The 19604-nt window shown below is 43.8% G+C and overlaps 1 protein-coding gene across 2 annotated transcripts in view; it reads left to right on the forward strand.

Annotated features, from left to right (window-relative positions):
• LOC145343871 (myeloperoxidase-like) overlaps nucleotides 1-19604 on the forward strand; it is a 73299-nt gene that overhangs the window by 9368 nt on the left and 44327 nt on the right. The window contains exons 1-2 of one of the 2 annotated variants that reach the window (XM_080190345.1): nucleotides 5591-5635; nucleotides 6893-6977. In XM_080190345.1, coding sequence (XP_080046471.1) covers nucleotides 5624-5635; nucleotides 6893-6977 — 97 coding nt within the window. In that variant the 5' untranslated portion in view covers nucleotides 5591-5623. Of the gene's footprint in view, nucleotides 1-5590; nucleotides 5636-6892; nucleotides 6978-19604 lie in introns of those variants that run through there. The other variant, XM_080190344.1, reaches the window with a different exon arrangement.

The raw sequence follows: 19604 nt of genomic DNA on the forward strand, positions 1-19604 counted from the left end.
GGCGGGAATGTGGAACTGAGACACGACAGATCAGCCATGATCTCATTGAATGGCGGGGCAGGCTCGAAGGGCTAGATGGCCTACTCCTGCTCCTATTTCTTATGTTCTTATGTTCTTAAATAAGATCTGCCTTATAGCCCACAGAATAGAGTGTTCACACGACATGGTCACTGCTTGAATGGCTCACAATGCTGGTTCCCAGTTAATCTGTTATTATCATGGTGTGAATAACTATAACTATCTCTGTCATTGTAATGGGTTTGGGAACTGTTCCCCTTCCATCGGGAATGATTAAGGTGTGTGTTAAAGTGTGCACACCACCTGCTGAGAGACTTCTAGTAAGTGATCTTTTGATAAATCAACCAAGCTTCCTGCACTTGTTACAAACTGGAATAGCTCCAAGAATTTCCTCTTATTGGGAAAAGACTTGAACGCTCACAACCAAGCTCATGAGAAACACTCCATAAACTTGCTCTCTCACACTTTTTAATGTTCTTCCTGTAATAGATATGTGACCAGGTTTCTGATAGAAGTGATTGTTGCTGAGTTACTTCATAGCAGTTGCTGTAAATCTGTCCCTCTGTGCCAACATTGTAAATAATGCATAACAAAGAACAAAGAACAACACAGCACAGGAAACAGGCCCTTCAGCCCAATGAGCCCACGCCGCCATCTTAACAATGTGTTTTTCCTACTCCACCCTTGACCCATGTCTATGCTTATGGTACCCCCATTGGAAACCAGATTAAGGGGAGAATAATTTAGGGACAATTTGTTACACCAATCAGCCTAAAGAGCACATCTTTGGGGTGTGGGAGGAAACCGGAGCACCCGGAGGAAACCCACGCAACCACAGAGAGAATGTGCAAACTCCCACAGACACCGGCCCAAATCCATGTATCTGCACAGCTAGCAGTGATAGTCACTGAGCTGTTGTGGTGCCCATCTGCTGGTCCAGTTTTAAGCATACACAAACGACTCTCCATATCTCTTTCATATTCACTTCTGGGTATGGTGTCAGCAGGTGTCATTCTATATAATGGGCACCTCATTTCTCGTCTTTCTATTCAATATTATTTGCATAGTTTACAGCTTTGGGAAAATAGGAACTTATACTTGTTTCTGCCTTGTCACTTTAATATTCTTCCTCCTTTTAACTTGAGTTCGGCATTGCTTTTTTCTCTCAGATTCTGTATCTTTTTACTTAATCTTCACCTTTGATCAGGTTTCCTACCAGGTGACCTGATTGGTATGTCTTTTGTTCTAACTTTGCTTTGTCTTTTCATATCCTGTCTTCCTATTTTAGCTGGATTTCCCATTTATTGATTCTGTTAGCTTCTGTCAATCTGCTTTACATTTTGCTAATTACTGTCTAAGAACGCTTTTCTCTTCCTTTAGGTTAAACTGATTTAAAGATGTATCAAGAGAGGACACATTGGGTAGATTTTATGAATTTGCACTCACGACAAAAACATTTTGTGTCTGTTGGGAATTTGGTTGGGCAATCAGGCAAGCCCACTGAATGTCATTAACCTATAAAATCTAGGTCAGTATTTTCAACTGAGTATTTAAGAAGTTTTTGACGATATCTTGACAGAGATTTATGAATTACTAATGACCTAAATTCCACCTAAATTCTTTCACACGTGTCTGCCCTTATTGTGAGAATACACAGCAACTTAAAAGTTTAGGAGGAAATGATAATGATTACTGTCAGGATTATGTTTCCCACCAGTGGTAGTTGAGGGGTGTGGGTGCGAATATCAGCAGTTGCAGTGGCCTGTTATTTGGATGGAACCTCCTCCAAAGAAGCACTAAAATCTCAGAAGCGAAAGTCCCTGATCGAGAGCAAGTTGCTCTTCAGCACTGAGAGCTGTTTTATCTGATCCTGCAGAGCGAGTGTACATGAGTTGAAAAGTTTGAACAGAATCATGAAGGGAAGAAACACACTGATGATAAATTCCAATCGTGCCGAGTTTTTGTATTTATTTTTTAAAAATGCTGCCAGGTGTAGTAGGTTATTATGGTTATGGTTATTATGGTGTGGGAGGTTATTATGTGCAAGGGGGAAATAAGGAATGCTGCAGCTTGTATGATGATGTTTCTGATTACACTCTGATAACCAATTTAGTTTGAGAGCAGCTAATGTTATTTTGAACTTTGTATACGTGGCCAAATGGATTGAAACTGACTGGTTCCAAAAAAAACAGTTGCAGTACAACATTTCCATTGCACAATCCGTGACTTTGTAAATTTTAAAGTTGGAATCGAGATTTTGATTTGATTTGATTTACTATTGTCACATGTATTAGTAAACAGTGAAAAGTATTGTTTCTTGCATGCTATGAGATTTCTTCCCTGATGAGTCTCCAGGGACCAGCACCTTGAATATGGTGATCATCGCCTCGTTAACATCTCCCTCCATTTTTCTGGTTCGCACTTTGATTCAAGTTTAAGTTTGAAGTTTATTTATTATTGTTACACATAGGCTTACATTAACACTGCAATGAAGTTACTGTGAAAATCCCCTTGTTGCCACTCTCTGACGCCTGTTCGGATACACTGAGTGAGAACTTAGCATGGTCAATGCACCTAACCAGCACATCTTTTGGACTATGGGAGGAACAGGAGCACCCAGAGGCATGGGGAGAACAAACAAACTGTGCACGGACAGTGACTCAAACTGGGGATCAAACCCGGGTCCCTAGCTCTGTGAGGCAGCAGTGTTAACCACTGTGTCACCATGCTGCCCAGTTTTCTCATTTTTTTTAACGTTTTTGTGTTCACCATGAGTTTTCTTTCCAGCTTCTCTCCCCTGTTTTTTGTTGGTTTCCTTTTGACTCCCCAGAACCATTTCTCTCCTTTACTGATTCTTTCTATCCTTTATGAAGTTTTGTCCCACACATTCTCTTCAATTTGTATTTTTGAGTTTCTCTGTCCCATCGTTCTTCTTACGTTCACTTTCCCTCACCATTTTTTGGTTCCCTATCTCCTTTTTAGAGGGTAGCTAGCTCTGGGGCAGAGGTCTCCAGCACAAAACTAAAATGTTCTCACCACATGCTCCAGTCAGAAAATAATCTGTCCCCTACTTCCTTCCACGCACTCAAGCACCTCTTAATGTTATGTGGGTTGAACCAAATTAACTGAACAGTGTGAATTCTGACAGTAGTCCTCAAAAATGCCGTCAGGCTATCTACTCATAGTTTTTACCTCAGGATGCTAGCAAAAACTTCAGCCTGGTATCCTGAGTTCGCTTGTTGCCTCCACCTTGCAAAGAGGACAGTTCACTGCGCTTCCTAGTTGTTGGCTACCATGTTGGATGCAAAGCATTAGATAAATTAATTCTGTTCCACAGACTACAGGATTGCCAAACTCTGCAAAGAATGCTATTTCTGGGTGTTTAGCTTACAGGTAGTCCTGAGATGCAGTTTCCCCAGGTTGGTGTCTCATTCTAAGTTATCTCTGCCACTGCTTCTGGCAAATCTTAAGTAATCTCCATTGAAACAGGGTCAGTTTCCTTGTTTAGTGGTGAATGAGGAGAGAGTGATGGGCTGGGCAATGAAGTTACTGATTGTAGTGGTATAAACTGCTGTTGATGTGTGATAGAAGCCCAGATTTAAATAGCTTGATCTGTCTTCACGTAGTGGACTGACACATTATAGAAAAGAGAATTCTCTCACCAATCAGAAAATCACTGTTCCTGCTGGTCAGTGTCAACCGTCAGTTGAAAGAAACATGGGTGATTAATTTATTACCAGGTATTTCCCATCCAATGGGAGCCATTACAATCCTTGGTTGCCACAAGAAATCTGAGGTTGTTACAAATGCTACCATGGCCAGACCTGACTGCAACAGGTTAGTGAGGTCAAAGATCAAATAGGTTCTAATCAAATTGTGGGCGGCACGGTGGCACAGTGGTTAGCACTGCTGCCTCACAGCTCCAGGGACCTGGCTTCGATTCCTGGCTTGGGTCACTTTCTGTGTGGCGTTTGCACATTCTCCCTGTGTCTGCGTGGGTTACCTCCGGGTGCTCCGGTTTCCTCCCACAGTCCAAAGATGTGTAGGTTAGGTGAACTAGCCAAGCAAAATTGCCCCTTAGTGTCCCAGGATGCATAGTTTAGAGGGATTGGGTGCGGTAAATATGTGGAATTACGGGGATAGGCTGGATGGGATTGTTGTTGGTGGAGACTCGATGGGCCGAACGGCCTCCTTCTGCACTGTAGAGTTTCTATGAGGTTCCTGCCTTATATTGGTTACCTCACCACCTGACCCAGGATCAAGTTGACACTCATGTCCTTCAGGAACTATCTAATTCTGTGATTGGTGTATAACTGAACCATTCTTAGTGGGAAACACTGAAGTCACTCAGTCAGAGTACTGTCTCCTTACTTTCTTCGTGATGCTTCTCATGAAAAAGTTACTGATTTACCAGTTAATTTTGATGATAACTGATAATCTTTATTAAGTATTAGGTCCATTTGATTCTTTTGTAACACTATATTTGCTATTAACTGTTTACAACTGGCCACATCAGAGACCATTAAAAGTCAAGCATGTGGTGTAGGATTGGGGATACATGTAGGCCAGGCCTGGGAGAGATGGTAGGTTCCCTATCATGACATTTTTTTTCAAAAACTATCCAGTTGACATTAGTCAATGGACAGGCTGCTGAAATGTGCCATTGATAGTAAAGATGTGAGATTTATCCAGAGCCTATAATGGGAGCAAATAATAAGCACCAGGTTAGAAGATGGACAATCAGCCACTTTTCAAGTGAGGAGAAGAATATGACAAAGGTATGTACTGTTACCCTTTCACCCTGTCAGAAGCTGCAGTTATGAGCAGACCCCTTTGAAGTCCTCTGACAGAGAGGAAATTTCACTGGAGGGGGTTCCATTCTTCACAGCTATGCGATCAGTCCCAATGTATTCAGTGAAATGACATTGCCACTGTCATATTGACTGCTTGTTTTTTCATATGTATTAACACAGCTTTGATTTGAAGTTTCTGAGGCTTCCTGGCAAGCTGACACCTTTGAAACCCTCTCCATGCCACAACCTTTGATCTCCAGCAATTTAAATGTGTAGTGCTTTGAAAAAGACCTCCATTGACAGCTCAAGGGATGTCTACTGATCTTCCAATCAGCTGAACCTATTTTCATTTCCCTTCACACTTGAATGCATCTCAAGTACCTCCACTGATCCTAACTGTAATGTTTACAAAGATTCTAAGCCTGATTATCAGCCTATGGTTTCTTCAAAATGAGTAAGTGGATTGCAAAACTTTTAAATGTAATGGTGCATAAGATAAAAGTGCATATTAAGTTAAATGTGTTTAAATACCATGATTAATTATAGAGCTTTATTTAAAAGGGATAAATGACCATTACATTTGCCAGCATTATGAAAATGCTCATATCCACTAGGAGCACCTCACTTTATCCTGTCAATAAGCTACTCTCCTACATTGAGAAGCATTAAGATTCAGATTTTAATGTGTCAGTTTCCCCTGTGATTTAATCTTTTCCTTGATTATAAATCCAGCCATGTGTTGAGCATTTGAAAGAGCTGAAAAATGGCTGACTCCTTTGATTGACACCCCAACGATCTGCTGAGTCTTCAAAATGGATGAACAGGTGGCTGCCTTATTTTATTGACATCCCAGCCTTCTTATGAGCCTTTCAGTAGTGCAATAGATGGTCATCTGTTCCATAACTTCACAGGTTTAATATATACAGCTCAGGAGGCTCTGTTGACACCATTATGCAATGAATTCCTATTATGAATATTTTTGATGTGCTCTAAACCCCAACAATGGATTCAGCACAACCGAAGTTACTGAGACAGCAGTCATGTGGTCTGTGAGCTTTGTTTATTTTATGAACAGTTGATTATTTTATGAAATGTTATGATAATATTTTTGAAGAAGCTTTTGAATAGTTGTTCATTTTAGTTTGGTAATTTTGTGTGCACTTAAGAGAATTATGTATTTTTAGGTGCTGTTAGATTGGCTGTATGTTTGATTCACAGAATTATGAGCTCTGAAGAGGATAAATATTTTGACAATGGTTGTTTGTTTATTTCAACAGTTGTATGAACAACTCAAAGATCTTCCAATTGCATGCTAGGGCCCATTAGTTCTGTCCATTGTAGATATTGGGTGAGAGAAAATGGGGATATACAAGGAGGCAAATAGCATATGGAAGGGGCATGGGGTTATGGATGGGGCATGGGGTTATGGAGGGGGCATAGAGATATATGACAAAACATGGGGAATATGAAGAGGGTTGAGGATAGGTGAGGAGACTGGTGAGGCATGAAGACCATGGTTCCTAACACTCATGTACAGAACTGGGCTAATGTCCCAGTAAATGGAGGTGAGCCTTCTAACCTGCCAGGCTCAGCAGCCACCCACCTCTGTTCCTATCTTGGGCCTGCTTCTGAATGCAGGATAAGCCCTGACTCAGGCTTATCCCTGCCACCCCAAAAATAGTGTGGCCAGGCACTGGTAGGAAGAAGGCTGCATTGCAATGCCAGGAAATGGCCTGAACTTGAAGATGAAAATCCAGGCTGTTAGACCAGACTGCAATGAATGCAGTTGGTGTACTACGTTACACTTGAAGTGTCACTTAATTGTGCAGTTCTATTATAATTCTATGGTCACTTACAAGAAGATCATCACCAAATTCTATGGAGCCTAGATATTGATGCCTGGAATTTTACTGAACAAATGATTCACACGGCTGCAGGACTGCTCTGTACACTGTTTTAGCTGTTGCAAATGATCTACTTTAAAATTGCCTCTGCTATTTTATTTATTGTCATTTCTAGATGTATATTCAGTGGAATGACATTGCCACTGTTACACTGACTGCTTTTTTTTTCACATGTAGGTATTAAGCAGAGGAATCCCCCAGCTGTTGCTTCTACTCTTTTACCTGAGCTCGACTTCTTCACTGGCAGAAACGCATCAGCAAGGTAAACGTTTCTATAATCCATATGTTTAGTGTACAGTCAACAGTATTTACCACAGCACAGAGTTCTCAGAAAAGGAATGCACCGGACATAAGGTTCTGAAGTCTGCAGTTTGGTGCAGGTGGGAATCTGATGCAAAGGGTGGAGGTGTTTTTTTTTAAATTCCTTTGGTTTTAGCTCCAGTCGGTAAGATAGAAAGCTTGTTCTTAGTTTACTAAATTAATAATTAAACAAATAATCTTTTTATTCATTCAGGGGATTATAGGTGCCGTTGGTCGGCCAGCATTTATTGTCCATCCTAATTAACCTTCAGATACCTTCTTGAACCGCTGCTGTCTGAATAGAATCCCCACATTACAGAAGGAGGCCATTCAACCCATTGAGTCCATACCGACCACAATTCCAGCCAGGCCCTATTCCTGTAATCCCACGTATTCACGTTGCTAATCCCCCTGACAATAGGGTCACTTTTAATATGGCCAATCAACCTAACCCGCACAACTTTGGACTGTGGGAGGAAACCGGAGCATCCGGGGAAATCCATGCAGACACAGGGAGAATGTACAAACTCCACACAGACAGTGACCCAAAGCCGGAATTGAACCCAGGTCCCTGGCACTGTGAGGCAGCAGTACTAACCACTGTGCCACTGTGTCGCCCACATAGCACATCTAATCTGGTGTAAATACACCTACGGTGCTGTTAGGAAAGGAGTTCCAGGATTTCGACTCAGCGGTGGTGAAGGAACAGCAATATAGTTGCGAATCAGGATGGGTGATGTGTCGTAACTGCAGCCTGTAAGAGCTGGTGAAGTTCATTGAAATACTGAAAACCTTATTTGCAGTGTTTACAACACAAGGAACTTCAGCTCAAAGTTGTTGAGCTAGAGTCCAAGCTGTAGACATTGAAGAGATATGTGGGCACTTTGATCCCTGAGACAGTTAATCTATGTTAAGTAGAACTTTACAGTTGGTCAATAGTCAGGGCAGAAAGGTGTGACTGTGAGTTAGGCAGGCACAGACTCTAGGATACAGTCAGAATCATAGAATCATAGGGTGGAATTTTACTGTCCCATCTGCCACGGGAATTGGAGTGGACAACGGATGAAACATGGGAAGGTCTGTTAACCTTGGGTGGGATTTTACAATTTTGGGGTGAACAAGGCCATGAAATCCCACCTATAGAATCATAGAATCCCTACAGTGCAGTAGTGATGGAGGCCTTGGATTTAACCCATAGCCCTAGACTTTGGCAAACAGGTACAAAGTGTGGGTGAGGAAAGGACTGCAGGGTGGATGGGAAAACGGATTGGCAGAATGGACAGGAAAACTGATTGCAGCATCAAAGTGCAGGAGGTCATTCAATTGAGGGGAGTAAAAAAGAATGCAGTTGTGATAGAAGGCAGTATAGTGAGGAGAATTGACACACAGAACTCATGGTGTTCTAATGTATTAACATGGTTAGAAGATTGGCTAATAGACAGGAAACAGAGAGGCAAGATAAATGGGTCATTTTCAGGTTGATAAACTGTAACTAGTGGAGTTCCAGTGGAATCAGTGCTGGGGTGTCAACTATTTACAACTTATATCAATAACTTAGACAAAGAGACCAAAGGTAATGCTCCAGATCTTCCAGTGAGTGTTGATGCTACACGTATTGATGCTGCCCACAAAGATTTCTGGGACCTTTTTTGCAAATGTTCAGCTGGGACTTCCAATCCTGGTTTAAGCAGTGATGGGTCAGCACGGACACCCATGGAGAAGGGACAGGAAAGGAAAAGACATCCCCTTTTCATGGCATTAGCTATGATATTTGGGCAAGTTTATGAAGATCTCAAAGCCTTTCAGGAGGACAGTGAAAGGATAAATGAGTGAATGGATAGTTGGAAGACAGGGATAGTTGCATCTGGACTAGGGTATAGTTGGGTGGCCGGGGAGGGGGGGGGTTTAGTCTGGCATGGGGGAGGTTGTGAGGTGTGGGGAGTGGCAAGGGACTAGTGGAGCCAACTGATGATTTGTGGCTCAGTGGGTGATTTGGGGGTCATTTGTGACACTCTCTTCAGTAATGCTGGTGAATCTCTGAATTAGGCCAGCTTTAACCACTGTAACCACTTCAGAATAAGTTGACAGGTAAATCGCCCAGGTATCTGCACAACTATGTGACGCTGAGTTCAGTGTCGGAGACATTACAGAGGAACCCAGGCAGCTGAATTAAGCCCAAAGCAATTCATTGCATGCATGTGTTTTAGGACCTCCGTGGATTCCTGACATGCATTTCCCAACTTGTGTCCAATATCTGATGATACAGGTACAGGAAGATTCAAACCAAATGTGCTGATGATGCAAAACTAGTTGGGACTCCAACTGTGAGGCGGAAACAAAAGGCTTCTAAAATATACAGATAGGTTAAGTGAGTGAGCAACAAGTTGGCAATAGTATAATATGGTGATATGTGAAATTATTTACTTCAGTTTTAAGTAGAGAAAAGCAAAAGATTTTTTAAAAGGTGTGAGACTTCTAAATGGTGATATTCGATGAGTTTTAGGTGTGCTTGCATAAGGAATACAGAACGCTTGCATGGAGGTACAGCAAGCAATTAGCATGTTACTATTTATTGCAAGAGTACTGGATTTCACCCTTTACGCCCTTGATCTCTTGGGGAACCAAGAGACATGGGGAGCGAGGCAGAAAAGTGGAGTAGAGGCAGAAGATCAGCCGTAATAACGTGGAATGGTGTAATAGGCTCGAGGGACGATGTGCTTTTCTGTTCCTAGTTCTTATGTTCTTAAAATTTCCCAATAAGCAAATCTCCTGCCAAGGTCATTGAGAGGCCCACAGAATAATGAAGAACTTACATTGTCCCTCATTCTTTCACTGAGATGTGTCATGTTTTGTAGCCCATTTTAACAACAGCCCTCACAGGATTAACTGTGGGGGGTGGTCAGCGTGAGGAGGAGGGAGGGGTCTGCCAGGCTGAGGGGATTGCCTCTGCTAGGGGGTGTGGGCTGGACATCGGGGCACTCCAGGACAGGATGGGATGGGGGGGGAAGGGGTGCGGTTCAGGGCTGGCCCAGGAATTGTTTTGGGGGTCAGAATCAGGCTGTGGTGGTAGGGTGGGGGGCAGCACTGCAGGGGTCCCAGGCTGGCCAGCAAACAGGAAGACTGACAGATCGGGACCACTCCACATGCGCAGACTTCCAGAATTGTCAGACTCCCGAGTGAATAGGCCCCACCCCCCAGGTTTTTAATGAGATTCATGACAGGGACTTCTGCAGTGTACAGAGTGCAGAGAGGGTGCTAAGTTGGGGGAGGGCGAGATACAGTCAGATTAGACAGGAGCTTAGGGATACAGACTGGTATAGGCTGTTGGAAGGCAAGTCCACGTTAGGCATGTGGGAGTCTTTCAAGGGAAAACTGAAATGGGTGCAGGAAAGGCATGTGCCAGTTAGGAGGAAGGATGGGAAAGGTAAGATTGGAGAGCCGTGGATTACTAGAGATATTGAGGACCTGGTCAGGAAGAAACGAGAGGCGTATGTCAGGTCTAAGCAACTGGAAACGGAGAGAGCGTTGGAGGAGTACAGAGACAGTAGGAGGGATCTCAAAAGGGGAGTTAGGAGGGCAAAAAGGGAGCATGAAATGGCTTTGGCAGGTAGGATTAAGGAAAATCCAAAAGCGTTTTACCCCTATGTTAGGACCAAAAGGGTGGCTACGGGAAAAATCGGCCCCCTCAGGGACAGATGAGAGGAATTGTGCTTAGAGTCTGAAGGAATGGAGGAGATCCTGAATGAATACTTTGCGTCGGTATTCACGAAGGAGAGGGGCTTGATGTCTGGTACGGTCATCGAGGGAGCTGTAGACCAATTGGAGGAACTATCGATTACGAGAGAAGAAATGTCAGGGCTTTTAGGTAGCATTAAAACTGATAAATCTCCGGGGCCTGATGGCATTTATCCTAGGCTGCTTAGAGAGGCAAGAGATGAAATTGCTGGGCCTCTGACACAAATCTTTGTCTCTTCTTTGGACACAGGTGAGGTCCCAGAGGACTGGAGGATAACGAACATGGTACCGTTGTTTAAAAAGGGTAGGAGGGATAACCCGGGTAACTATAGGCCGGTGAGTTTGACGTCAGTGGTAGGCAAGTTGATGGAGAGGATTCTTAGGGATAGGATGTATGAGCACTTGGAGCGTTGCGATCTGATTAAGGATACGCAGCATGGCTTTGTAAAGGGGAAGTCTTGCCTTACGAATCTGGTAGAATTTTTTGAGGAGGTGACAAAAACGATCGACAAAGGACGAGCCATTGATGTCGTCTATATGGATTTCAGTAAGGCGTTTGACAAAGTCTGTCATGGTAGGTTGGTAGAAAAAATTAAGGCTCATGGGATACGAGGCCAGGTATCTAGATGGGTGGAGAACTGGCTTGCTAAGAGGAGACAGAGAGTAGTAGTGGAGGGGTCCTTTTCTAGCTGGAGGTCTGTCACTAGTGGTGTGCCGCAGGGCTCAGTACTGGGACCTCTTCTCTTTGTAGTGTATATAAATGACTTGGAAGAGGGAGCAAGTGGTGTGATCAGCAAATTTGCTGATGACACCAAGATGGCTGGATTGGCGGGCAGTGAGGAGCAGTGTCTGGCAATACAACGGGATAGTGATAGGCTGGTATATTGGGCAGATGTATGGCAAATGGAGTTTAATCCGGATAAATGTGAGGTGATGCATTTTGGCCGGAATAATGTAGGGGGGAGTTATATGATAAAGGGTAAGCCCATAAGGAGTATAGAGTCGCAGCGAGACCTGGGGGTGCAAGTGCACAAGTCTTTGAAGGTGGCAGTACAAGTGGAGAAGGTTGTGAAGAAAGCCTATGGTATGTTAGCCTTTATAGGACGGGGTATAGAATATAAGAGCTGGAGTCTAATGTTGGTTAGACCGCATTTAGAGTACTGCATCCAGTTCTGGTTGCCTTACTACTGGAAGGACGTGGAGACTCTGGAGAGAGTGCAGAGGAGATTTACCAGGATGTTGCCTGGTATGGAAGGACTGGGTTATGAGGAAAGATTGAACAAATTGGGGCTGTTTTCCCTTGAAAGGCGGCGACTGAGGGGGGATCTAATAGAGGTATATAAGATTATGAAGGGAATAGATAGAGTAAACAGAGGTAAGCTATTTCCTATGTTATAGACACATAGTACGAGGGGCCACGGGCTTAAGGTGAGGGGGGAGAGGTATAACACAGATATTAGAGGGAGGTTTTTCACACAGAGGGTAGTGGGGGTATGGAATGCTCTGCCAAGTAAGGTGGTGGAGGCAGGCACGCTGGAGTTGTTTAAGAGTAACTTAGACAGGCACATGAGTGGGTTGGAGATGGGAGGATATAGGAGATTGTTTTAAATAAAGTTCATTAGCAGTGGGACGTCCCTGGTAATGTAAAAGGATATGGTATGATAATAACATTTTTTCTCTTTTAATTCACAGGTTTTAAGTCGGTCCGCCTTGTTGTCCAACAAGGGGCATACACGCGATGGGTCATACTTGGGCTGCTCTTGAATGTTCGAGATTGGCCTAGTGCTTCATGTCGTTAGTGTGTGCTTAAACTGGGACCAGATGCTGGGCAACACGACAGCTCAGTGACTGTTTGCTGTGCAGACACATGGATTTGGGCCAGTGTCTGTGGGAGTTTGCGCATTCTCCCCGTGCTTGCATGGGTTTTCTCCGGGTGCTCCGGTTTCCTCCCACACCCCAAAGATGTGCTATTAGGCTGATTGGAAGTAATAAATTGTCCCTAAATTAGTTTCCCTCAATCTGGATTGCCATAAAAACAATAGATAAGGGTCATGGGTGGAGGGGGGCACTGGTAATATTAAAATGGCGGCGCGGGCTCGTTGGGCTGAAGGGCCTGTTTCCCGGGCTGTTTTTGTTCTTTGTTCTTTGTTCTATTCAGGTGAGAAGCTGAACTGACAAAAGAGTCATGATCTAGAACAGATTTCCTCCAATTCAGTGCTTTTGGGAGAATCACCTTCCAGTATGCCAGTGAAATGTAATGTGAAGGGACCAATTAAACTGGTAAATCAGACTGGGCTGAAGTGGAATTGATAAACAAAATATTAAAGGAAGGCAAATAAAATGTGCAGCAACAGGTCTGCAGTCCAACGACCTGTTGGAGGGAGCTGATATTACAGAGTGCTCACAGAGTGACTCTCACAGCACCATCTCCATTTCCATTGCAGCACATTTACAAAGTCATTTCACTGCTCACTGACATTCATTTTAATATAATCACCAGGGTTGAGGTCAGATACTTCAGCCTGCTAGTCTGCTCTCATCCCTCCAGCAGGAAGTCCAGTGGGCATAGTTTGGTACAGGCCCTGATAAACGGGCTCCTGACGCTTTGGTCTCCTGGGGTGGGGGGTTGAAGGAGGTAACTACTGTGCAATGGGCTCCTCTGCCATTGCCAGGCTGCAGAGAGAGAATCTTTCAAGAAATTGACCTCAGGACCACAGGTGACACAGTGGCTGTGCTGCCTCAGTGTCAGGGACCCGAGTTCAGTTCTGGCCTTGTGTTGTTTCCTCCAGGTGCTACTGGGACTACAGGGATAGGGCCAGGGTAGGATTGTTGTCGGTACAGGTTTAATGGGCCAAATGGACTCCTTCTGTGCTATGATTCTATGACTCTCCCCTAAGGTTGGAAATCCCAGGGCTGGATTTCTCCTTCTTGGGTACATGGAAAACATTCTGAGGATTATGATTTCAGAAAACTTTCTGTTAAAAGTACTTATTATTGTCTGTGTTCTGCGAAATCCTTGAAGTGGCTTGGTTTCATAATAATCCATGCCCCCGATATCTTGGAATCCTTCAAAATCACTGTGCTACTCCAATCTATGGAGTGGAATGTCCTTTGTTGATTTCAGAAGCCATGGGTGTTACCAGACCTCTTTAAAGTACTTTGCTTGACAAGAGATATCTGTTTTATGAGAGGTGTTCCCTTGCTTTCTTTCAGAAGCTCCAGGTGTTACCGACTTTTTTGATGTTCTTTGATTGTCAGGAGATGTCAGTATCAGGAGAGGAATCCCCCTTTGTTGTCTGAGACAGCCACAGGTGCTGCCTGAACTCTTTGAACTGCTTTGATTGACAGCTCCAGAGAAGATCAAAAAGTCCATTGTTGCTTTAATCATGATGTGGAGATGCCAGTGTTGGACTGGGTTGGGCATAGTAAGAAGTCTCACAACACCAGGTTAAAGTCCAACAGGTCTTTTTGGAATCACAAGCTTTTGGAGCATTGCTCCCTCATCAGGTGACTCACCTGATCAAGAAGCAGTGCTCTGAAAGCTCATGATACCAAATGAACCTGTTGGACTTTTAACCTGGTGTTGTGAGACTTCTTATTGATATAATCAGGTCATGCTCCAGTGGGCCTCAAGTACTTCCACTCTTCAGCAAGTTGTTCAGTCTGGCTCCATTTTTTAGCACTGCCATTTTTTTTGAAGTCTCTTGACCCTTTCCAAAAAACACAATGTTTTCTAATAATATTTTTTTAAAACGGTGGCTTTTCTTTCATGCCTGCGAATCTACTCACTGAGTCCACAAGTTTCATTCTTAACACTTTTACTCCAACAGTATCTTTTTTCTCTCTGCCAAACTTCAAGATCGGAAATGTCGTGGTTTTACCTCAGAGATAAAGTAGGCTGATAATGGGGTTGTGTGGATGGTAAAGCTTCTAAAACATGCAGTGCAGGTTTAACCTTAAAAGAATCATGATATATGAGGTGGCACAATGGTTAGCACTGCTACCTTACAGTGCCAGGGATCCAGGTTTAATTCCTGGCTTGGGTCACTGTCTGTGTGGAGTTTGCATGTTCCCCCTGTGTCTGCAAGGGTTTCCTCTGGGTGCTCTGGTTTTATCCCACCGATCGAAAGATGTGCTGCTTAGGGGCATTGGCCATGCTAAATTCTCCCTCAGTGTACACAAACAGGCGCTGGAGTGTGACAACTAGGCTATTTTCACAGTAATTTCATTGCAGTGAAAATTACTTGTGAAACTAATAATAAAAAAATGGGCCATTGCGAAGAGCTACAAAATTAATCCCTTTCAACCAGCAGACCTCTGATGGGCTGAATGGCTGCCTCCTCTGCTTTCATTTTCTATGAACCAATAGCCAATCTCCTCATTTCATTCAATGACCTCCTCAGAAGGGCTATTCAAATTAGTTAGATAAATCATCAAAATAAGTTCACCATTGACATATAAGTAGAGGAGGCAGAATCTTGTCCATTTGAATATTGGCTCCCAGCGTGTCAATTTCAACGACCTGTCAAATGAAAGTGAAAGTCTTGCACCTGAACTGCTGGAATTCTTTGAACTGCTTATTTTACATTCAATCACATTTAATTATCTCAAGATCTGAATATACCTGAAATAAATCTGAGTCTATCTTCTTTTCAGCTGCTGCAGTTTCTAACCACAGTTTTGTTAAACAGGCTTTCCCTGAAGTCCTTTTGAGAAAGGCCGGCTGCACCGCCAATCCTTTCTCTTTCATAGTGGCTCTTTTTCAACCTCTTATGCCGGAACAGCCTGCCTGAACTGAAAGTTGCCTTCAGCCATAGAAGAAGTTGGCACAACTCCCCATCACCCTGGCAATGCCACCCTGGCTGTGAAAGTGTCACTGCCTGAGTGGCACACTGGCAGGAAGTCAAAACCAGCCTGTCACTACCAGGCTGACACAGGTCAGTGCCAAGTTAGCACTGCCAAAACCGGTGTGAAGGGGCAAGGGCCTTTGCTGCCCCCCCGCCCCACCCCCACCGTAAAGGAGCGTCTCTCCTTTATATTCAGATTTAACCAACTGTTACAGGAAATATACATAAACAAAGCTACTGCCTATGGTGAAATAGCCTGAACTTGTCAATCACGAGGCTAGTGAAAGGCACTGGGGCGTGAAATTGAATGTAAACAATGTATTTCAACGCATTTCAGCTCCTCAGCATGACCAGATCTTGAGATAATTAAACGGAAATGTGATCGAATGTGAAATAAGCAGATGGTGGTGGTGGTGGGGTGGGGGGGTGCAGGGTGTGTGTGTGTGTGTGAGGCCTCTGACAGAGGGTGGGAGTTGTTAAGGTCACACTCAAACCTGCATGATATGTGGAGGGGAAAGTGACCCAAACATTTAGTGGTGGTAGATTGGTTGCTCTTCTGTGGTGAAGGATTGGGGTGCTTCCCTTGTATGTGGGATATTGCAATGTCCTGGGGGTCAGGACTGGATCTGCACTCTCAGATCAGGGCATCTTCTCTGTAAAGCTGGGATAGCTGATGTGCTTCATATTGGGGATTTTTTTGCCACCAAAGAGCAGTTGAATCCCATCTATTTGGTGCTGCCAGCACCAGTGGGAAACACATCAGGAGAATAACAGCTTCTGTTTGTATTGTTTCTTCATTTTTCCTTTCATTGTACATCACTTCACATTTTTCTGCATCAACTTTAATTTGCCATGTGTCTGCCTATTTCACCAGTCTGTTGAATTTCTCCTGAAGCTTGCTACTATCATCCTTGCTGTTTGGTACATTTCCTGGTTTTGTGGCACTGGAAAACTTTGAAATAAGGCCATGTATACCCTAACATATATTAAGAGCAAGAGTCCTAATACTGATCCCTGGAAAATACCAGTGTACACTTCCATCCAATTAAAAAACTAATTACCCTGACTCTGTACTTTTTGACTTTCACCTGCTCCAATCTATTAAGCTTCAATTTTACAAACAAATCTTTAATATGGCACTTTTATCAAACAACTTTTGAAAGTTCATGTATCACCTCGCTGTTATTTCTTTATTGGTCACAATCAAATTTATCAGATATTACTTAGGTTTAACAAATTTATATTCCATGTATTTCTAATTGACAATTATTTTTTCCTGAATAAGGTCTCCAACAGTTTCCCTACTACCAACATAAGATCATAAGAACATAAGATATAGGAGCAGAATTAGGCCACTTGGCCCATCGAGTCTGTTCCACCACTCAACCATGCTGATTTTTTTCTCATCCCCATTCTCCTCCCTTTTCCCCATAACCCCTGATCCCCTTATTAATCAATTTCCTATCTATCTCTATCCTAAAGACACTCAATGACCTGACCTCCACAGCCTTCTGTGGCAAAGAGTTCCACAGATTCGCCACTCTCTGGCTGAAGAAATTCCTCCTCATCTCTGTTTTAAAGGATTGTTCCTTTAGTCTAAGGTTGTGCCCTCTGGTGCTTGTTTTTCTACTAGTGGAACAACCTCTCCACATCCAGTCTATTCAGGCCTCACAGTATCCTATAAATTTCAGTAAGGTCCCCCCTCATCCTTCTAAACTCCAATGAGTACAGACCCAGAGTCCTCAATGTCTCTCATACGACAAGCTCTTCATTCCAGAGATAATTCTTGTGAACCTCCTCTGGACCCTTTCCAAGGCCAGCATATCCTTTCTTAGATATGGGGCCCAAAACTGCTCACAATATTCCAAATGGAGTCTGACCAGAGCCTTATTCAGCTTCAGAAGTACATCCCTTGTATCCTCTTGTATTCTAGCCCTCTCAGTATGAATGCTAACATTGCATTTGCCTTCCTAATAGCCGACTGAACCTGCATGTTAACCATAAGAGAATCTCAAGCAAGGACCCCTTTGTGCTTCTGATTTCCTAATCATTTCCCCAGTTAGAAAATAACGTATGCCTCCATTTCTCCTTCCAAAGTGCATAACCTCACACTTTTCCATATTGTATTCCATCTACCACTTCTTTGCCCACTCTCCTAACCTGTCAAAGTCCTTCTGCAGCCCCCCTGCTTCCTCAATACTACTTGTCCTTCTACATATCTTTGTATTATCTGCAAACTTAGCAACAGTACCTTCAGTTCCTTCCTCCAAATCGTTAATGTGTATTGTGAACAGTTGTGGTCCCAGCACTGACCCCTGAGGCACACCACTAGTTACCAGCTGCCATCCTGAAAATACCCCTTTATCCTCACTCTCTGCCTTCTGCCAGTCAGCCAATCCTCTATCCGTGCCAGGATCTCACCCTTAACATCATGGGCACTTAACTTATTTAACAGTCTCCTACACGATACCTTGTCAAAGGCTTTTTGGAAATCTAAATAAACATTATGTTGACTGGCTAGTATTAATCAGGTCTTTTTCTTTCCCTCCCCTTCTTTGGACAGGGATGCAGCATTTGCAAACCTCAAGTTCTCGAATAGCCATCTCATATCAAAGGAAGATTAAAAGATTGTGCCCAAGGCCTCCACTATTTCCATCCCTATTTCCTTCAGCAATCTAAGATCCATCCAATCAACCATTTAAGTTTAAATGCCTCAGGGATGATTCTCCCAGCCTGCTGCACTGCTCCAGCAGCGCAATGAGCAGGAGACATCAACAGAGATCGTTTAGCAGGCTGCCAGCTGGGCGTGACAATCTCCGCTTGTCTCCTGTTCCATGTTTTTTGGAGTCATCAGCTTCACCTTGAAATCGGCACAGAGCTGATTTCCATATTTAAATTTCAATTTAAATCCAATTAGCAGGCCCAAGGCTGAAGTCCCTGGGTTCACTAGCATCTTCCCATGGTTCCAAGCAGCATACTTTGCTAATGCTCCCCACTAACAGGGCTCAGATGACTCAACTTCATTGGAAAGAACAGGAGTGATTAAGGACCACCCGTCCCAGAGGTTGGGGGTAAGGGAGTAGCACCTCGGTGGGGCCCAAGGGGCAAATTGGCAATGCCCACAGGGCATCTTGGCACTAGGCATCGGGCAGTGTCAATGGGGTGGGGCTAGATGCGGCAGGGTCCATTGGGGGAAGGGTCTATGGGGGTGTCAATTGGTAGGGGTGGGAGGGTCCTGCTGCCACTCTGCATAGGGATCGGTGACAGAGGGAGGGAAGTGGGTGATCGGGGCTGGCCATTTGGACCCCGGGGGGGGTTGGAGGGAGTTGGAACTGCCAGAGGCATTGGCGCTGCTGGGGTGGGCAGGAGGGAGGTATCGGGGTTTGCCTGGAGAGGGCAATCAGGGAGTTTTTGCCTTTTAGTTAACCATGAGTGTCAGTTCCTCTGACACCCTAGAGACAGACTGGTAACTGATAGCACTCTGTATACTGCAGTTAGAGTTTGTAAATAAGGGGATTTTAGTGAAGGAATCTCTGCCTCTGCAGACATATTACACTGTACTCTACCAAGTTACCACAAAACTGTCAAACTCTAGCACACTACTTTAGTACACGAGGTAACAAACTTCATTATACACACAGGATGGAATTTTCCCATCTGGCCGCCACAGCGGGCGGGACATGGACCATGCAAAGGTTCATTGATCAGGCAGGATTTTCCGGTCTTGGAGCAAGCGCAGCCAGAAAATCCCACCCAAAGTATTTAACCTCTGACTTACTTCATTATGCAGAAAGTTTCTAACCTCTGACTGACTTTGTTATACACAAAGTATAAGAATTGAACTTACATTTTTATACATGAAGTATATAACTGCCAACCTCCTTCATTATAAACAAAGTATTCAACATGTATCAAAAGCTTCACAAAATGTCCAAACTTACGAATTGGACATAGATACTACCCGCGGCAAGGTGAGGTGATCAGACTCTCTCCCGAAGAACTTTGTT

The sequence above is a fragment of the Carcharhinus amblyrhynchos genome, chromosome 6 (assembly GCF_965287045.1).
Source record: "Carcharhinus amblyrhynchos chromosome 6, sCarAmb.v2.hapA, whole genome shotgun sequence".
NCBI lineage: Eukaryota > Metazoa > Chordata > Chondrichthyes > Carcharhiniformes > Carcharhinidae > Carcharhinus > Carcharhinus amblyrhynchos.